The 20,196-nt window shown below is 38.4% G+C and overlaps 1 protein-coding gene across 1 annotated transcript in view; it reads right to left on the minus strand.

Annotated features, from left to right (window-relative positions):
* The window catches only part of UBE2D1 (ubiquitin-conjugating enzyme E2D 1), a 53,576-nt gene that overhangs the window by 6,746 nt on the left and 26,634 nt on the right, over positions 1 to 20,196 (minus strand). The window contains exons 2-4 of the mRNA XM_006831101.1: positions 3,568 to 3,631; positions 3,444 to 3,475; positions 582 to 659 (exon numbers count right to left, since the gene is read on the minus strand). Coding sequence (XP_006831164.1) covers positions 582 to 659; positions 3,444 to 3,475; positions 3,568 to 3,631 — 174 coding nt within the window. The remainder of the gene's footprint in view (positions 1 to 581; positions 660 to 3,443; positions 3,476 to 3,567; positions 3,632 to 20,196) is intronic.

The raw sequence follows: 20,196 nt of genomic DNA on the forward strand, positions 1-20,196 counted from the left end.
TAAAAAACTGTGAAAGAAAGGGCCAGGGTCAACACTGGGAAGTTAATTCCTGGGTTTTGGAAAAGTCTGATTCTTGACCATTAAACTTTCCTGAACTAAGCATATGGAATAAGAAGGAAAAGACAGGAAAGGAACAAAATCTGTACGGTCAGGAACACTCGCTGTTTGTTTCACAGACGTAATAAATATTTGAGTAAGAAAGCCTATTTATTGTCACTCTGATTTTAAGTTTTTATTGTTGCTAGGGGCCATGAAGTAGGCTCCCAACTCATGGTAACCCCACGCACAGCAGGACTGGTGCTTTGTGACCCATAAGGTCTGGGGGAAGTAAGGGTTGATTTTTTAAAGCAGATTGCCAGGACTTTCTTCCTAGTTTGTCTTCATTTGACAGCTCTGCTGAAAGAGACTGATGGTACCTGTAGTCAAGTGCATTAGCCAGAAGTCTACATCTATACTACCTACAACGGCCCCCAGAAGGCTGACTTTAGATTCACCTCACAGTCTTTAAAATCATGAAAATACCCCTAGACAGAGTAGAATCCCTCAGCTGGGAATCATATCAATCATAAAAATAAAAATACCTTTGGTGGTTTAAAAGGATAGTCTGTCGGAAAGTGTACAGTGAGAAAGAAGACTCCACCTTGATATGCGCTATCAGGCTGCAATCACAAAACATTCGCGTCAGTGTTTGATTACTATACTTATTTTATAACTTAACATGACTTTCGCCCAAAGATTATCTACTTGGCGGGGGGGAAAAAGCCTTCTTTTTGCCATAAGTTCAAATCATTTACCTTGAAAATAGGTTTCCCTTTCTCTGCAGGTGTGAAGGAGGATTTTCCAACCAATTACGTTGACATCACAGAGTTTAAAACAAAACAAAAATAGGACACACACAGAGTGGTGTGACTTGCCTAAATAAATCTGTTATGAGTACAAATTTTTTAAGATCAGAACACACACAAGACTGTTGTAAGAAAAAAAAAATTTTCTGATATAGTAATCAGCATGGAAAAAGTTTTAGGACAAGTATATACCACCTAATTTATAATATGAAGTTCTGATTTAAGAAGCCAGAACAGAAAATAAACCAAAGGGACCAAGTTATGAAAATAAAAGGCAAAGTGACAATGTTAGACAATTTAGACCTCAAATCTTCAGATAGTAACAGTTTATAAAATAATATGGAAACTATCCTACAGTTAACCACTCAATGTCACTTCCCATTCCAAATTGTACTCTCTTAGTGCATTATTACTCTGGTAGCGTAGTGGTTACGAATTGGGCTGCGAACCTTAAGGTCAGCAGTTCGAAACTACCAGCCGCTCCGCGGGAGAAAGATGAGGCTTTCTACTCCCGTAAGGATTTACACCCTCGGAAACCCTGTACAGGGTCGCTATGGGTCAGAACCGACTCGACGGCACTTAACAACAACAACAAGTGCATTATTCAAAAGACTAAAGCTAATTTACACTCAGATTCAATGATGAGCAAAACAAAAAAGCCCAAACAAAGCTAAATAAATCTCAATCTTCATAGAAATATCAAATCAACTTTCCAAGGGCAATTTAAAGTTGGCTATATTTATTCATGGCAATTGAAAAACATTTATATTACAATTTTTAAAAGATGATAAAAAAAAGAAAAAAGGTAGTAAAATACATCTAAAATTGTATTTAAATCTTTCATATCCAACTAAATATATTGTACTATATTAACATTTTGATGATAACAGCAAGGTTATTATTATTTCCTCTTATACATGTATAGGATGGTGATTTATAATTATTCTTACCATTCATATTGCTTAATTCTAGTTCATCAGAAATTATATGGAATGCAGAAAATGTAAGCAAACAGAGTTAAGGGTGGCTTTTATATTCACATAACACTACAGAGTAATAGGTTGTTGTCTGTTGTTAAGTGCCGTCGAATCAGTAACGACTCATAAGGAGCAGCTGGTGATAGAGTGACATATTTACATTATTAACATGGGGGTATGAACAACACAATTGTAATCATTTACTACATGAGATTCACCTAAGCAGTATTTCTGAAAGGCTACAATTCATATGATAAGGGTGGGCCTTTAAAGGACAGCATTTTGAAGGTTCTCAGTAAGCAATGAAAATCAAAAAGAACTTGATTCTTATTGAGTTGTTACTTAAATACATACACACTTTTACCCTTTTTAAAAAAGATAACCAGATTAATTTAGTTATTTGAGACATTAGCCTTAGAGCCCTATTCTGAAAAATTCATTATTATTTTGTTTTTTTTAAGACTAACACATGGCAATACGATTAAAAAGTTTCTGGCTTACTAAATAAAATTTCTTTCAGGAGAGGGAAAAGAGAATGATGTTCATGGACACATTTCACTAAGGTACTCTGGTATGGATTGAACTGCATCCAAAAAAAAAAAAAAAAAAATGTATGTATTGAAATCCTAACTTGTACATATGCTTGTAAATAGGTGTTTTCTTTTGTTATGTTAATGCACCAATATCAAAGCAGGATAGATCCTAAACCTAATCACTTCTGGGATACAAAAATAGCAGAACATAAACAGACAAGCAGGGAAGACAGATTATGGAGACAGATGCATCTATAGACCCAGGAACGCCAAGCTAAGCTTAACAAGGACCTCCTACCGCACACCCGCCCCAGCTAGACTCTGAATTGAGACATCTAAGCTCCTGAACTATGGGAAAATCAAATTCTGTTTTCAAAAGCCACCCTCTTTGTGGTATTTTGTTTTGGCAGCCCTAGGACACACTATGCTACACTCTATCCCAGAATGCTGATTTGAGCTGTCAGTGCCCATTCTGAGGTGACCAGATATTTCTGCTCAAGACAGAAAGCCTGTTCCAAGTGTTAAATGCTCTTTCGTCTACAAAGAAACAATAGCAGCAAGAATGACAAGAATTAAGAGAAGTCATAAGACAGCAGGTAATTAGGTCTTCAGGACAATGCAACAAAATTAAAAGCAACAAAATCATAAGTTAGCAAAAACAGACCCAGTGCAACATTTTATCAGTTCTCTCTCACTTAACAATGCAGAGTGTTGCATTAACTAGACTTACTGATGACCTACTAAAACTGGTGATGTGAGAAGGATCATTCTTAGATCTGAACAAATGAATTTGTGTGTTAAAACAAAACAAAACAAAACGATAAAGCAAACAAACTTGGTTACAAATTATGGGTGACCTGTTACTATGTATAATGATCAAGGATTTGGCAAAGGAAAAGATTCACAATAACCACAGAAAGTATTTTGCCACTGATGCACTCACTAGAAAGTCATGTGTCCTTGATCATATTTTGCTTTCTGAGGGTTCATAACACAAGAAAACTTAACCGTAGCCACAAGCATCTGAAGGTGAAATGGCAAGAATGATGGCTGAGAGGATTAATTTCGTATACATGAATCATACTTACAGGCCCCATAATAGTTGCTTGCCAGTGGAACACTGAAACAAACAAAGGAGTTTGAAGTCATTAACAAATGTTCAAACCTGTATTGTTAATGGTAGCAAAATCCTTACAACAGAGCAAAGCTTACAGTCATCTCCCACAGGTCCAGCTGAACAGTGAGCTGGTGGATCACGTTGCAAATCACTTAATTCCTAAAGCAAAATAAAAATATTTAAGGTTAATTCTTTCTTTTTCAAGGGAAATAATCCGTTAAGGTACAAACTACTTTATTTCACAACTTATTCTAGACATTCTACCTCATCCTCCTCCAGAGGAGTAAGCTAGTATGTTCAAACTACTGACCCTTTGGTTAGCAGCCCAATTGCTTAACCCACTGTGCTACGAACGCTTCTTATTTAATGGTTAGATAGAATAGTCAGGTCATGTTTTGAAACCTAGAATCTGACTTACATGTCCTTTTCTGCCTTCAAGGCAGCAAAGGAGGAAACATGGAAAGGACACAAGCCTAGCCAGTCCTGCGTTGGAATTCCAGTTGTACCATAATTAGTCCTTTGACAGTGCAAAAGTTTTTAAAACTTCCTCAGCCTGCGTTTGGAAGGCACTGGTGGTGGTGGTGCGCTGTGGAGTCAGTTCTGACTCAGAGCAATCCGATACAGGGTTTCTGAGGATGTAAATCTTTATGGGAGCAGAAAGCCTCATCTTTCTCCTGTGGAACAGCTGGTAGTTTCGAACTGCTGACCTTGAGGTTCACAGCCCTATTTGTAACCACTACGCTACCAGCACTACATCCTCAAATATGGAAAGTACAAACTTAGGATAATGGACTACAACTGAGGAACCTGATTTAGTTAGGAAGATCAAAGAGTACCTCTGAGAAAGAGGCATTTAAGATGAAATATTAAAAATGAGTGGAATTGTTAGGGGGAAATTAGTGACAGGAGCATTGTGAGGTAAACTGGTACAAGATCAGTCTGGAAAGCAAGGTTTAAGTCAGGCGGATAACAGAGAATATACGCTGTTATGCATTTGCGATTTAAAATCAACTATGCTGAAAGGGGCTTTAAAAAGCGGAATGATCTGATTTAAAAGATGACTCTGAATGGTGCATGTACTGAATAAATTAAAGTTGGGAATGAAGAAACGCTACACAATTAGTTATTTCAGGAAAGAGAAATAGGAGACTGGTCTGGAGAAGTGGCAAGAAGACAAAAGTAGGTAGATCTGAAATACTCTGCATTTTGGATCTACCCACTTATTTTGTATTTTGGAGTCCTGGTGTGGCACTATAGGATAAAGCACTGGACCGCAAACTCGGTTTGAACCACAAGGTTGGTTCAACTCACCAGATACTCTGAATCGGAACTGACTCAACCAGCACTTAATACTACCACCACCCCAGTACTTAGGACTCGTGATACAGCACTGTAGGATAAATACTAGATTGCTAATCACAAGGTCAGTGGTTCAAACCTATCACCTGCTCCTCAGAAACCCAAAACCAAGTCACTGTGAGTTGTAACTGACTCAAGGGCACTTCACAACAACCACCACAGTATTTGGTGATAAATTACATGTACAGAATGAAGGAGAAAGAGATTACAAATTCTTATGATGAAGATTGTTATTACTGTTCTTAACTGCTGTCAAGTCGGTTCTGACTCAAAGCAATCCTGTACAGAATTTCCAAGAAGCAGCTAGTGGGCTTGAAGTGTCAACCTTGAGGTTAGCAGTCCATTGCTTATCCTACAGTGTTACACCAGATTTGTGGTACCTATACTTAGAGTCCTTGTGTGGTTTGTAGGATAAAGAACTGGATTGCAAGGTTGGTTTTGAGTCACAAGTTCAGTAGTTCAAACTCACCAGATGCTACTTGGAAACTCTATACAGGGTCGCTATGAGTTGGAACAAACTCCACGGCATTTACCAACAACAAAAAACTTTGATAATTTTAATTACCATATTTATCCTTAAGGTAGGTGTTATAATGCTCCCATTGTACAGATGCAGAATAAAGGTGCATGTTCATATAAGTAGATAAAAGTAGAAGTGGGATTCAAACCCAAGCACTTAAACCTTCCTTTAACTTCAGCAAAAGTACAAATGGAAATGCCATTTACTGAGGAGATGGAACATTAATAAGACAAGTGGATTTAAAAAGTAGACAAGTAAAAATCTGTACTCATTTTGATATCAAGGGAGATTCTGGTTCAACATACATGTCTGGAATTTAAAAGAGGACTAGGTTAGAAAGCTGAAAGTCATTATATAAACCAAAATAAAAAGTCACAGGAATGATATAAGAATTTTTACAGGAATATCTACTTAAAAAAAAATACTACATGTCATGAAATGTAAGACATCATGAACTACAAATGGTATATACTATTTAATATATTATTACTAATTTTTTAAATCCACCATTTTTCTGTTAGTTTGTCATACTGTGGTGACGTGTGTTGCTGCGATGCCAGAAGCTATACCACCATTATTTCAAGTAACAGCAGGATACACCCATGGTGGGCAGGTGTCAGCTGAGCTTCTAGACTTAAGGAAGATAGACTAGGAAGAAGGAGACGCTTACTACTTCTGAATGTTTAGCCACTGAAAACCTTATGAATACTAGTGGAACACTGTTAGTTACCAACAGATTACTGAATGTTGAAATGTGATAAAAAGTACAAGAACACTATCAGATACAGTGCCGGAAGATGAGCCCCTCAGGTTGTAAGGCACTCAAAATATGACTGGGGAAAACATGCTCTTGCTGATGGGGAACAGCTAAAAATGAGATGAAACAGCTACAAACATCCATTAAATATTGGAAAATGGGATGTACGAAGTATGAATATAGGAAAACTCAAAGCTGTCAAAAATGAAATGGAACTCATAAATATTGATATCCTAGATATTAATGAGTTAAAATAGACTGGCATTGGTTATTAAGAATCTGACAATCATATGGTTTACTCCGCCAAGAATAACCAATCAAAGAGCAATGGTGTCACATTAATAATCCAAAACAACATTCCAAGATTTATCTTAAAGTATAAGATAGGAAAATATCCATATGCCTAAAAGGAAGACCAGTTAACATCACTATTATTCAACTAGAAGCACTAACCACTAAAGTCAGTGATGATGAAATTAAAGAATTCTAAAAACTTCTTGTCTAATATTAATCAAACAAGCCATCAAGATGCATGAAAATTACTGGTGCTTAAAATGCAAAGGCTGAAAACAAATGGACTTCTGGTGTGGTACTATGAATCAGAACTGGATTGCGAACCACAAGGTCAGCAATTCAAACTCACTAGCTGCTCCTTGGAAACCCTAAACAGGACCACTATGAGTTGGAACCAATTCTACGGCACTTTAACAGCAATGACTTGCTCATTGCAAATACTTAAGATGTCTATAACACATGGACCTCACCAGATGGCATACACAGAAATCAAACTGACTACATCTGTGAAAATAAACTGTGTGGAAAAGCTCCAGAACAAGGCCAATAGCAGACTGTGGAACAGACCATCAATTGCACATATGTAAGTTCAGGCTGAAGTGGAAGAAAATCAAAGCAAGTTTATGAGAGGCAAAAGGACCTTGAACATGGCAGCAGTGGTGGTGGTAGTGTGCTATGGAGTCAGTTTAAACTCATAGGGAATCTAAATAGGGTTTCCGAGGCTGTTAATTTTCAACAGGAGAAGGAAGTCTCATCTTTCTCCCATGGAGCGCCTGGTACTTTCAAACTGCTGACGTTGAGATGAACAGCCCGACTCATAACCACTATGCTACCAGAGCTTCTTAGATATATCCCACTTGAATTTAGAAATCATCTCAAGAACAGATGTGATATATTAGACACTAATGACCGAAAATCAGAAGAGTTGTGGGATGACATCAAGAACATCATACAGGAAGAACATAAAGGTCACTGAGAAGACAATGAAGAATGAAAAGACCACAATGGATGTCAGAAGAGACTCTGAAACTTGCTCTCCTGCATGAGATGCTAAAGCAAATAGAAGAAATGAGAAAGTAAAAGAGCTAAACATAAAATCTCAAACAGCAGCTTGAGAAGACAAAGTCAAGTATTATAAAGAAATGTGCAAAGACCTGGAGTTAGGAACCCAAAAGGGAAGAACATGTTCAGCATTTCTCAAGCTGAAAGACTATAGAAAAAAATTCAAGTCTCAAATTGCTATACGGAAGGATTCTATTATCATAATATTGAATGATGCTGAAAGCAGCAAAAGAAGATGTAAGGAATATACAGAATCATTGTACTTAAAAGGAAATGGTCTGTGTTCAACCATTTCAAGATGTAGCATATAATTAGTGGATAACAATACTAAGGAATAAATCCAAGGTGCACAGTTCTTTTGCACTGGCAAAGAACAAGGCTCCGAGAATTGAAGGATTAACAAATTAAAACCTCTCAACAAAATAATGCAACACAAGAGGCATTCACTCATCTTTGCCAAGAAATTTGGAAGTCAACTACCTGGCCACCTGATTAGAAGAGATCAACATTTGCCCCCATTCCAAAGAGAGGTGACTCAACAAAATGAAGAAACCCATGGACAATATCACTAATATCATATACAAGCAAATTTTTAGTAAAAACACCTCCAACAGTACACTGACAGGGAACTGCCAAAGAGATTCAAGGTAGAGCCATAGGACAATATAGAAAGAGGGATATCATTGCTGACATCAGATGGATCTTGGCTGAAAGCAGAGAACATCAGGAAAGATGTTTGCCTGGGTTTTATTGATGATGTAATGGCTTTCGAGTCTATGGATCACGACAAACTATACATACACAGCACTGCGGAGAATTCCATAACACTAATTGTGCTCATGAGGAACCTGTACATAGAGCAAGACACACTCTTTCGAGCAGAAAAAGGGAACACTGAATCATTTAGAAATTAGGTGTGCTACAGATTGTAGTGTTTCACCATACTTATTCAAGCTCTGGTAGCATAGTGGTTACGAATCGGGCTGCTAACCTCACAGTCAGAAGTTCGAAACTACCAGCTGTTCCATGGGAGAACGATGAGTCTTTCTGCTCCCGTATAGATTTATAGCCTCGGAAACACTGTACAGAGCTGCTATGAGTTGGAACCAACTCCATGGCACATAAAAACATTCAATCTGTATACTGGGTAAATATTTGAGAAACTGGATTATATGAAAAAGAATGTGACATCACGATTGCAGGAAGACTCATTAACAACCTGCAATATGCAGATGATAAAACCTTGCTTGCTGAAAGTGATGAGAACTTAAAATACTTAAGAAGATCAAAGAACATTACTTTTAGTAAGGGTTGCACCTCAGTGTAAAGAAAACAAACTTCCTCACCCCTGGACAGATAAATAACATCAGGATAAATGGAAAAAAGATTGTCAGATTCAGAACGGCCAATACCAGTCCATTTCAGCTTACCAATGCCTAGGTTATGGGTCTTTATGTGTTTCATTTTTGACAACTTCCAATTTTGCTAGATTCATACATACTTTGTACCTTCCATGTTCCAATTATTAATGGACGTTTGCAGCTGTTTATCCTCATCTTGAGTTGTGCCCCATCACAAATGAAGGTCCCAAAAGCTTTACTCCATTCGCCTTATCACGGTCAACTCTACTTTGAGGAGGCATTTCTTCCAGCACTTATCTAACAATATTCTGGTGCTATTCATCATGTTTCAAGATTCAGTATGTTGATGCTGACAGTGTTCCACTGCTATTTCTAAGGTTTGCAGCGGGTAAACTTTCAGAAGTAGTCTGCCTGTCCGTCTTTCTAATTTGTGTTAGTCAGGAAGCTCAGCTGAAACCTGTCCCGCATGGGTATTGTGCTGTGATTCAACATACTGGGTGGCACAGCTACCAATATCACAACAACAGGAAAGCCACCAGAATGCAACAAACTGACACACTAGTCCAGTGCTTATTCTACAGTGCCACACCAGGATTCCAAGGGAGGCATGTTGTTGTTAAGTGACATCTAGCGGTTCCAAATCATAATGATCCTGTGTAGAGCTTCCAAGGAGTGGCTGGTAAATCTGAACTGACGATCTTGGGGTTCAAACCAAATGCTTTAATTCGATCACCATCCTGGTCTAATTCATGGAGATTCCTAAGTGTGTAACATGTAAAGCCTTTCACCTTCCAAGAGCTATAAGGAGAGAGACTTCAAGAGAGAAGGAGGGACCTACTGCCACCAAGATAAAAGAGCCGGAAGTGGAGTGTGTCCTTTGGACCTGGAATCCGTCCCTGCACTGTGAAGCTCCTAGGTCCAGAGAAAGATTTATGCCCAGACACATAGTGAACTCCAAGGAATGCTGGGCCTACAGATGTTGAAGGGAGACAGGGGTCTTTCTCCAGAGCAGGTGTTCTGCAATCAAACTTCTAGCCTCCTACAAGGTGAAAGACAAAACATCTGGCTCTGAAAGTCATCCACTTGTAGTATTTCTATTATAGCAGCATTAGATTAAGACAAGTGATTAAGGCACTTGGCCAACCACAGGAAAAAATGTAGCAGCCTGCTTCCGTAAAGATTACAGTCTTAGAAACCCTCTTTTCTACAGAGTTGTCATGTGTTATAATCAACTAAAAAGCTATGGGTTTGTTTCTTTTGTTATCACATACATAAAAAATTTAATTTTATTAACAAAAAAGAAAGAATTTGCATTACTTGCTGAAATTTCAAATGGCAAGCTGATTTTTACATTCCTTTAAAATATTACATAAAAATAGAGGCTATTTTGTTCTTGTTATTGTTTTGTGTCCCTGAATCTACCTCCTCTGTTAGGAAGAGTACAATGAAGAAGAGATGAAACTGAATTCCTACAAATAAGCTAGGCTCTTAGGCTGTCTACGTAAAGGTCACCCATTATAGGAAAGAGGCAGCTGACATTACCTAAACATTGGCCATTTGTCACTACTAAAAATGACAGTGGTGGTTTGGTAAGAATTTTAAGAAGAGTCTAGATTTCTAAAGGTGTAGTTGTAAGTGCCTTCAAGTCAGTTCCAAGAAACCCAGTTTACATGTTACACACTTTGGAATCTCCATGAATTACATCAGGATGGTGATGGGATTAAAGCATGTGGTTTGAACCCCATGATTGTCAGTTCAAATTCACCAGCCACTCCTTGGAAACCCTACACAGTCATGAGTTGGAACCACCAGATGTCACTTCACAATACGGTTTCCAAGGCTTTAAATCTTCACAAAAGCAGAAAACCTCATCTTTCTCCTGAGGAACAGCTAGAAAACTCAAACTGCAATCTTGTGGTTTGCAGTCCAGCGCTTATTGTATGAAGCCACCACACTCTCCGTAACACACACACACACACACATATATGTTGTTGTTGTTGTTGTTGTTAAGTGCTGTCAAGTTGGTTCCAATTCATAGCAACCTTCTGTAGGGTTTCTGAGGAGCAGCTGGTGAGCTGGAACCGAGTTGTTTTTTTTTTTTTTTACATGCTGGACATGACTTTTATTGAGAAAATATTTTTTTCCCCAAAACTAAATTGAACCTAATTAAAAACTGGTTGTTTTTTCAAGTGAGTTATTTATATAATAAAAAACTCCTCCATTTAAAAAATGGATTTTCTCCCTTCATTAGATTTCTGTACGATTGTTAAGAAACTGTACAGAAATGTAAATTGAATTTACTACATGTAGTCAAATAATTTTAATAAGTTCAATATGATGTAAAGTGTAGTTTAAAGAATGATGAAAAAGTTACCGGTTTTGCCAAGTTATGAACATTAGGACAGGGGCTACAGTAGACAATTCTCTAGTGGAAACAACAATTCTGAGCTTCTAACTAACCTTGAGGCTGAGTGCTTATTCTACAGCCACCACACCAGAACATACATATGTTGTTGGTGGTGTTGTTGTTAAGTGCCATTAAGTAGCTTCGGACAGATAGCAGCCTTGTATAGGGTTTTCCAAGGAGTGGCTGGTGAGTTTCAACTGTGAGTGGCTGGTGAATTTTAACTGCATTAGCCCACAGTGCTACACCCGTACTCCATATATATGTGTATATGACTAAAGCATTGGACCACAAAGGTCAGTTTGACAAAGGTCAGTCTGAACTGCAGTGTTGGCAGTACAAATTTACTAGCCACTCCTCAGAAACCTTATACAAGTTTGCTGTGAGTTGGAAGCGACTCTACAACACTTAACAACAACAACTGCATATATATATATATGCAGTTGTTGTTGCTGTTAAGTATGATCAAGTCGGTTCCAACTTGATCATATATAGGTATAGGGTTTCCGACGAGCAGCTGGTGAGCTTGAACTGCCAACCTTGTGGTTCAAACTGGCTTTGCAGTTCATCAAATTAACTCACAACACCACACCAGAACTTCATATATGGGGGTAGCAATACATATAGTTGTTGTTAAATGACACTGAATTAATTCCAATTCATGGTGACCCTGTTTCTGAGGAACAGCTGGTGAGTTTGAACTGCCAACCTTGTGGTTCACAATCCAATGCTGATCCTACAGCACCACATGAGGACTTTATATGTATATTGTTGTTGTTAAGTGCCATGGAGTCGATTCTGACTCATAGTGACCCTGCACAGGGTTTCCGAGGCTGTAAATCTTTACGGGAGCAGAACGCCTCATCTTTCTCCCGCGGAACCGCTGGTAGTTTCGAACTACTGACCTTGCGGTTCACAGCCAGATTCGTAACCACTACGCTACCAGAGCTCCTTAGTAATGTATAAATAGTAATCAAATACCCATAAGACAATCACTTAGACTAAACAATGTCAAAGTATTAGATTACTGCCATCCATGGCTTTGGTGGTAAATAAGCATGTCACTCACTACTGCAGGAAGTGTAAACTGATACCAACCACTTTTCAAACATCTAGACAGTTAATGTCGATAAAAAGCAGGAGAAGATAAATATCCTAGTTAGCTAGTGCTACTATAACAGAAATACCACAAGTGGGATGGCTCCAACAACTAGTCTCATAATTTAGGAGGCTAGAAATCCAAGTTGTGGAAAACAGTCTGTCTTCTTTCTGCCTCTGTAGGCCCAGTATTCCTTGGAGTTTTTCGTGTAGCTTCGCATCCACCTTCCTCTGGATCCAGGATTTTCACAATACAGGAAGCCCAGCTCTAAAGGGCAGACTCCACTGCCAGCTCTTCTACCATGGTGGTAGAAGGCCCCTCCTTCTCTGCTGAACTCTCTCTCCTTTTATCTCCTGTGAGATGAAAGGCACACATGCCACACCCTTGGGAAATCTCCCATAAATTGGATCAGGATGGTGATATATGATTAAGGGTTCCAAGTCATAGATAGGGTTTCCAAGGAGCACTTGCTGGGTTTGAACCACCGACCTTATGGTTAGCAGCCAAGACCTTATCCTATAGCACCACATCAGAACCTTTAATCCCACCATAATCCTTTTAGTGGTTCATCTCATTAAATCACATCCTGGGGGAGAACTACATCTCAACTGCCAACCACTGAGAATCCTGGCCCAGTCAAGTTGACACAAAACCTTAACTATCTCAATTAACAAAGTTATAAAACTGGAAACAAACAAGTGAAACAAAACACTGGGGCAACTTTTAAAACAACATACCACAATACTGAAAACAGTCTCGTAATAATCATTGTTGTTTCTGCTATTGCTGTGTGTTAAGTCAGTTCTGACTCATAGGGACCCTGTCGAGGGGTTTCCAAGGAGTGGCTGGTAGGTTTAAACCGTCAACCTTGTGGTTAGCAGGTCAGTGCTTATTCTGCAGTGGTACACCAAGACTCTAAAATAATCATTAAGATATTAAAAACAGATGACATTACCACAACTATTTTCAATTTACAGAATGTCCAAAGTTAGACAAAATTCCTGTTAGAAACACTTGTTTTTGATTTTTCTGGTTTAGGAGACCTCAAAACTCTAAAGATTTTGTCCTTATTGTCTATTTGGAGTGCTGCTGACCTCCTTTAAGGACAGCTTTGGCTTATTTTAAAAGGAGTTCATAGGTTTGTCAAGTCCTGGTGTAGTGCTGTATTGTTGTTGTTGTTAAATGCCGTCGAGTCGATTCTGACACAGTGACCCTGTATATAGTTTCCAGGGAGCGGCTGATGAGTTTGAACTGCTGACCTTGTGGTTCAATGCTTTACTCCTACAGTGCCACACCAGCTTAAGCTAATCACAAGGTTGGTGGTTCAAACCCACCAGTCACTCCTTGGAAACTCTATACAGTGTCAGAATCAACAAAGTGGCACTTACCAAAACAACAATAGGTTTGTGCTGAGACCATCCAATCTCTAAGAAGGCAGTCATCTAACCAGTGACAACTCTTGGTGAAAGACCTGCCCAGAAAGAAGGCTACAGTGTATGACATGGCTCGAGACTGTTTAAAAATTATTAGTTCCTGGGACCCTACCGGAGAAGCAGTGATGCCTGAGATGGAGGCAGAGACGATGACGTGGAGAGATGGAACAGGTGGGGACTTTAGATACAGAGAGGGAAAGGGACTGTGTGCTAACGACTGGGGGACAGGCTGGTAGTGTATACCTTTTGGTTGGTTGATGATGCATGGAGGTGATTGTAATCATGGTAATGAAACGATATACGATAGGATGAATGTAAAAGTAATGTTCTCCCATGTAAACGATCACATAATTCACAATAAAACACTAAAAAAAAATATTAGACTCATGTTCAATTTAACTACTTGGATAGATTATGCTTCTGATGTGTGCTGTTGAGTTAGTTCTGATACATAGTGGCCCTGGACAGAGTTTACCATAGTGACTGATGGGTTTGAACTGCTGATCTCGTGGTTACAATTGTTATTTTGAAGTGCTGTCCAGTCGGTTTTGACTCACAGCGATCCTATATAGGATTTTCGAGGAGCAGCTGGTGGGTTTGAACTGCCAAACCTTTGGTTCACAGTCCAGTGCTGATCCTACAGTGCCACACCAGGAGTCTGACTAATCTTGTTACCGTTGTTGCTAAGGGCCATCCAGTGGGTTTGACTCTTAGTATCCCTGTATAGGGTTTCTAAGGCTGTACATCTTTCCTCTGTGGGAGCAGAAAGCCTCCTCTTTCTCCAGCAGTTTGTTAAGTACTTCCACATTCTTTCTAGCAGGCATCATGATTCTGATTTTTCAATCCTCTTTCAACTCCACCCTCTCAAAGTTTTATAGATTTAATGGAATGGTATCTGACTATGAAGCTAATAAAAATTCTCAGAAGTCACTGGTTGGGCACATAAGTTGATGATAAAACTAGGGACTGGAATTCAAGAACAATGTAATCATTTGTGGGGAGAAAAACAGCTTCATAAGTTGCAGTTTAAGAGGTACTGTAAAGATCCTCTGGATCCTAAGAAGCTTCAATGTAACTATATTAGTTCTGACTGTAACAAAATACACATGGGAGCAGCTATAGCCTCAAGGGTCATCTTCTGATGGTCATTAAATTTAGAATAATCTAAGGAATCCTATATACATTTAATTATTTATTATTATTAGTGAAATTTAGTTTTATAGAAAGAAAGATGCTATTAAGACAGAAGAATGATCTAATAAGGAAGTGGCAAAACATAGAAGATAATATGACTAATACAAACTACCTTCTAAGTAAAAAACAAGCACATTATATATGAAACATTAAAAAGTAGAGTTATAAGGTCTGGTACATCCTGAAACTCACATGGATTGCTTCAGAATGCACTTACCCTTCAGAATGCACTCCACCCCTTTAAACTTGAGGCACACAAACTCTAACACTTACTTGTTTAAAGGTGGGTTGCTGAAGGTCTACAAAAGTTGCTTTTTGTTTATTTGCCAGTTATTGCAAATCCAAGGCTGTTACATTTTGCCATACAGGCCACCCCTAAGGGTTGCCATTCATAGACCACAATGGGAGTGCTGCCCCCTGGAGCTGTGCACAGCCTACTTCATTATGGAAGTTTCACAAAGAGAAATGAACAATGTATTCTTTCAACCCAACTCAGATGTCCTTGCTGTTTTAGATAAACACACACAGTATTTCCGACGTAGAAGCAAAAGAGACAGTGTATGACATGAGTGGGATCATGATTTATTTTGCTAGTGTGCTGAATATGGGGGGGGTGGGCGGGAAATGGCAAACTTGGAATTAAAAAATGAAAACAGCAACATTTTAGTAGGGAAAAAGGAAGATACTAGGTTAAATAGAAAAAAATGAATCTTGTCCCTCATTTCAAACAATACACAAAAATTAATTGGGTTAATAATATGTTTAAACAAGAAAGTTAAAACAGCAACACTTAAAAGAAAATATAGAATATATTTTTGACATTGAGGGAGACAGGGAATTCTTTAAAAGGACACAAAAAGATTTCTTAAACAGAACACTATTAGATAAAAAATAAAAGAAAAATTTAGATTTGATTAAAACTAAGAGTATCTGTCCGTCAACATTCTTTAACAAAATGGGAAAACTAATCTCCACCTTTATATAAAAAGGTCCCGAACACTTAAAAGCATTAGTGAAGAAGAATAAAATAGAAGGCCTCACACTTCTAGATCTCAGAACTTGCTATACAGTCCACAGTAATGGAAAAAAACAGGTACTGGTACAAGTAAAGTCACGAATTGGCCTGCAAACCTCAAGGTCAGCAGTTGGAAACTACCAGCTGTTCCGCTGGAGAATGATGAGGTTTTCTGCTCCCATAAAGATTTACAACCTCAGAAACCCTGTACAGGGTTGCTATGAGTCGGAACAGACTCCACAGCACATAACCACCACCACCACAAATGGAAAACAACTAAGAACTCACCAATATATGCATCCATCTATAGCTAGCTAATCTTCGACAAACAAACAACACAAATGGATATCCATTTGCAGAAAAATGAAACAGAATCCATACTTCACACTATATACAAAAACTAAATCAGCATGGAATAGAGAGCTAAATGTTAAAACTATGAAGTATCTGGAAATTAACATGAAGACAAAGCTGCTGTTGTAAGGTGTCACTGAGTCGGTTCTGACTCATAGCTACCCTACACACAACAGAACCGAAGCAATGTTCGGTCTTGTACCGCCATCCTTACAAATGTTGTTACTGAGCCCATTGATGCTATCACTGTCTTGTGCCTTCCAACCTGAGGGGCTCATCTTCAAACACTGTATCTGACAATGTTCTGATGCTATTCATAAGGTTTTCAGTGGCTAACCACTCAGAAGTGATCCGCCTCTCCTTATTCTGAGTTTGTCTTAGCCTGGAAGCTCCACTAAAGCCTGTCCACCTAGGGTGACACTGCAGGTATTCAAACACCAGTGGTGCAGCTTCCAGCATCAAAGCAACACACAGACACAACAGTGTGACAACCTGACAAACGAGTGGTGGCACAAAGCTAGGAGGCTGTAATTTTTGGCATAAATTCATTATCAAATATAACTAAATGTTCCTCCAAAAGATGCACTAGATAACTGGGATCTCCTAAAAAGTAAATACTTGTGCTTATAAAAAGGCTTCTCCAAAACAAAAAACAAAAAAATTAGAAACAATACAAAATCTGCAAATAGGAATTCAGAAGATTAACACAAAGATTTCATAAATGGATAATAGAGAGTAAATGACTAGATCTGAATCAAAAGAAGGCCAAATTGCTGTTGTTGATGTTAAGTGCCATTAAGTTGGTTCTGACCCATAGCAACCCTGTATAGTGTTTCTAAGGAGTGGCTGGTGAGCTTGAACCACCAACCTCACTGTTCAAACCGACTTTGCAGTCCAGAGCACTGCACCATACCAGTAATCTGAATTAAGATTGAAAAAAAACTTTCAATACTACTCTGCTAGAAGAACAATCCAAAAAAAGAATGAAAAAAGCCTAAAATTCATGTGGGAATAGCATGAAGAGGAATAAATTGTGGGTGATCAGAATTTGAAAACAGTATGAGAAAAAAGCACAGAAAAGATCATTGAAGAACTGTTGGATGAAAATTTACCTAACATGAATTATGAGAAGATAACCGAACAAGAAGGTGAATGAATCGCAAACAGGATATATTCCAAAACAAAAGCACCAAGGCATATCATAGTCAAATTATTTGAAATCAATGACAAGGAAAGAATCCTGAGAGCAAGTTGGGAAAAACAAAAAGTTACCCATAAAGGAAAACCAGTAAGATTAAGTTCTGATTTCTCAACAGAAACCACGCAGGCAAGGAGATGGCAATATACATGCAAAACTCTGGAAGAAAAAAAAATAGCCAATGAAGAATCATATACCCAGCAAAAGTTTTCTTCAAATATGACAGCAATATTAGGGAATTTCCATGTAAAGAAATCTGTAACAACCAGATCAACTTTACAAAAATTACTAATGGGAATCCTTTGAGCAAAGAACAAACAACAGGACACAACAATCTGAAATTACCTTACACAGCACCCAGAAGTCAATCCAAATATAGAAGTATTCAAAGTAAACAAACCTACAAGACTGAAAATAGGGAACCAGTGAGAGTGATAACAATTTATAATGAAGATAACTATAAAGTAATAAAAGGGAATAGCGTAGTTACAGAACTCCTAAATGGTGAGGGAGTCAAGTGGATTTCAAGACAAAACAGATAAACTGGGGAATCAATTAATAAAATACAGGATAATCTCAAAAAAAAAATTAATGAAACTTAGGAAAATCATAAAGATTTAGTAAAATACAAATAACAGCAACAAAAAAAATGACAAGAAAATCCATAAGCAAAATGAACTCTGCACAAAAAATTATATGGAAGACAGAAACCTCATTAGCATGAATGAGTCTGGAGGCCATTGTTGTTGTTAAGTGCCGTCAAGTCGATTCCGACCCATAGGGACCCTGTATAGGGTTTCAGAGTAGCAGCTGGTGAGCTTGAACCAACGACCTTGCAATTCAAATGACTCTGCCGTTGGACACATTAGCCCACAGCGCCACACCCAGGACATTATATGCTGAGTGAAATTAGTAAATCACAAAAGGACAGACATTGTATGAAACCACTACTGTAAAAAAAAAAAAAAAAATTAAGAAAAGGTTTTCACACTGAAAGAAACATTCTGGTTGTGGGTAGGGGAGTAATTCACTGACTAGCGCGTAGATGCATAGGTGTCAGGGAAGGCAATATGCAACAAGAGGGAGGTAAGCAGAACAATGATGAAGGAGTAGAAAATATGGGGAGCAGTGCAAAAGTTAAAGGGAACAAAGGTAAATACTGTTGTATGCACAAACCTGTAATATCAACCACAAAATAGGTAGACACACAGATAGATACAAATGCTGAATGGGGGTATAGGAGACAGAGTGGAAGAATACCGCCAAATATATAAAGGTTTGACAAAGAATATTTAACTTTGCTGCAAACAAATCCATGAAGATGGTGGAGCATACAGGTGACAAATATATGAAAACTTTGTTGTTGTTGTTGTTGTTCTTGTTAGGTGCCATCGAGTTGATACCAACTCACAGCGACCCTATACACAAGAGAACGAAACACTGCCCAGTGCTGCACTAACCTCACAATTATTGCTACATTTGAGTCCATCGCTGCTGCCACTGTGCTGATCCATCTCTTTAGGGTCTTCCTCTTTTTCTCCGAGTCTCCATTTTACCAAACATAATATCCTTCTCCAGGGACTAGTCACTCCTGTCAATATGTCTGAAGTATGAGAGACAAAGTCTGGCCATCCTAGCTTCCAAAGAGCATTCTGGCTTTATTTCTTCCAACATAGACTGGTTTGTTCTTTTGGCAGCCCATGGTACTTTTAATATTCTCCTCCAACACCGTAACTCAAATGGATCAATTCTTCAGTGGTCTTTTATTCACTGCCAACTTTCACATGCATATGAGGTTATGGCATGGCTTATGATATGGATATGATATGGCTTCGGTCAGGTGCGTCTTAGTCTTCAAATTAGCATCTTTGCTGTTCAACACTTTTTAAAGACGTCTTGTGCAGCAGATCTGCCTAATGCAATGTTTTATTTCTTCACTGCTGCTGCCTTGAGTATTGAGGGCTGATGTGAGAAAAATGAAGTCTTTGACAACTTCAATCTTTTCTCCATTTATCTTGATGCTATTTATTGGTCCAGTGGTGAGGATTTTTGTCTTCTTTACATTAAGAAGCAACCCTTATCAAAGGCTGTGGTCTTTGATTCTCATCAGTATTTTAAGTCCTCTTCGCTTTCAGCATGCAAGGTTGTCTCATCTGCCTATTGCAAATTGTCAATGAGTCTTCCTCCAATCCTGATGCCATGTTTTTCTTCATATAGTTCAGTTTATCAGATTATTTAACCAGCATACAGATTGGCGCACACATTTCCTAATTTTAAGCCATTCAGTGTTCCCTTGTTCTGTTAGAACAACTGCCTCTTGGTCTTAAGTACAGGTTCCTTGTGAACACAATTAAGTGCTCCGAAATACTCATTTTCTACAATGCTGTCCATAGTTTGTCTTGATCCACACGATTGAAAGCCTTTTCATTGTCAATAAAACACAAAAGAGATAAACATCACTCTGGTATTGCCTGCTTCCAGCCAAGATCCATCTAACGTCTGAAATGATACCCTCAATTCCATACCCTCTTCTGAATTCATCTTGAACCTTTGGAAATTCTCTGCCAATGTATGCGACTTTTGCAGTGATTTTTGAATAATCTTTAGCAAACTTTTGCTTGCCTGGGACGTTAATGATATCATCTGGTGATTCCCGCATTCTGTTGGGTCATTT

This window comes from Chrysochloris asiatica, unplaced genomic scaffold (genome assembly GCF_000296735.1).
Source record: "Chrysochloris asiatica unplaced genomic scaffold, ChrAsi1.0 scaffold00003, whole genome shotgun sequence".
Lineage (NCBI taxonomy): Eukaryota > Metazoa > Chordata > Mammalia > Afrosoricida > Chrysochloridae > Chrysochloris > Chrysochloris asiatica.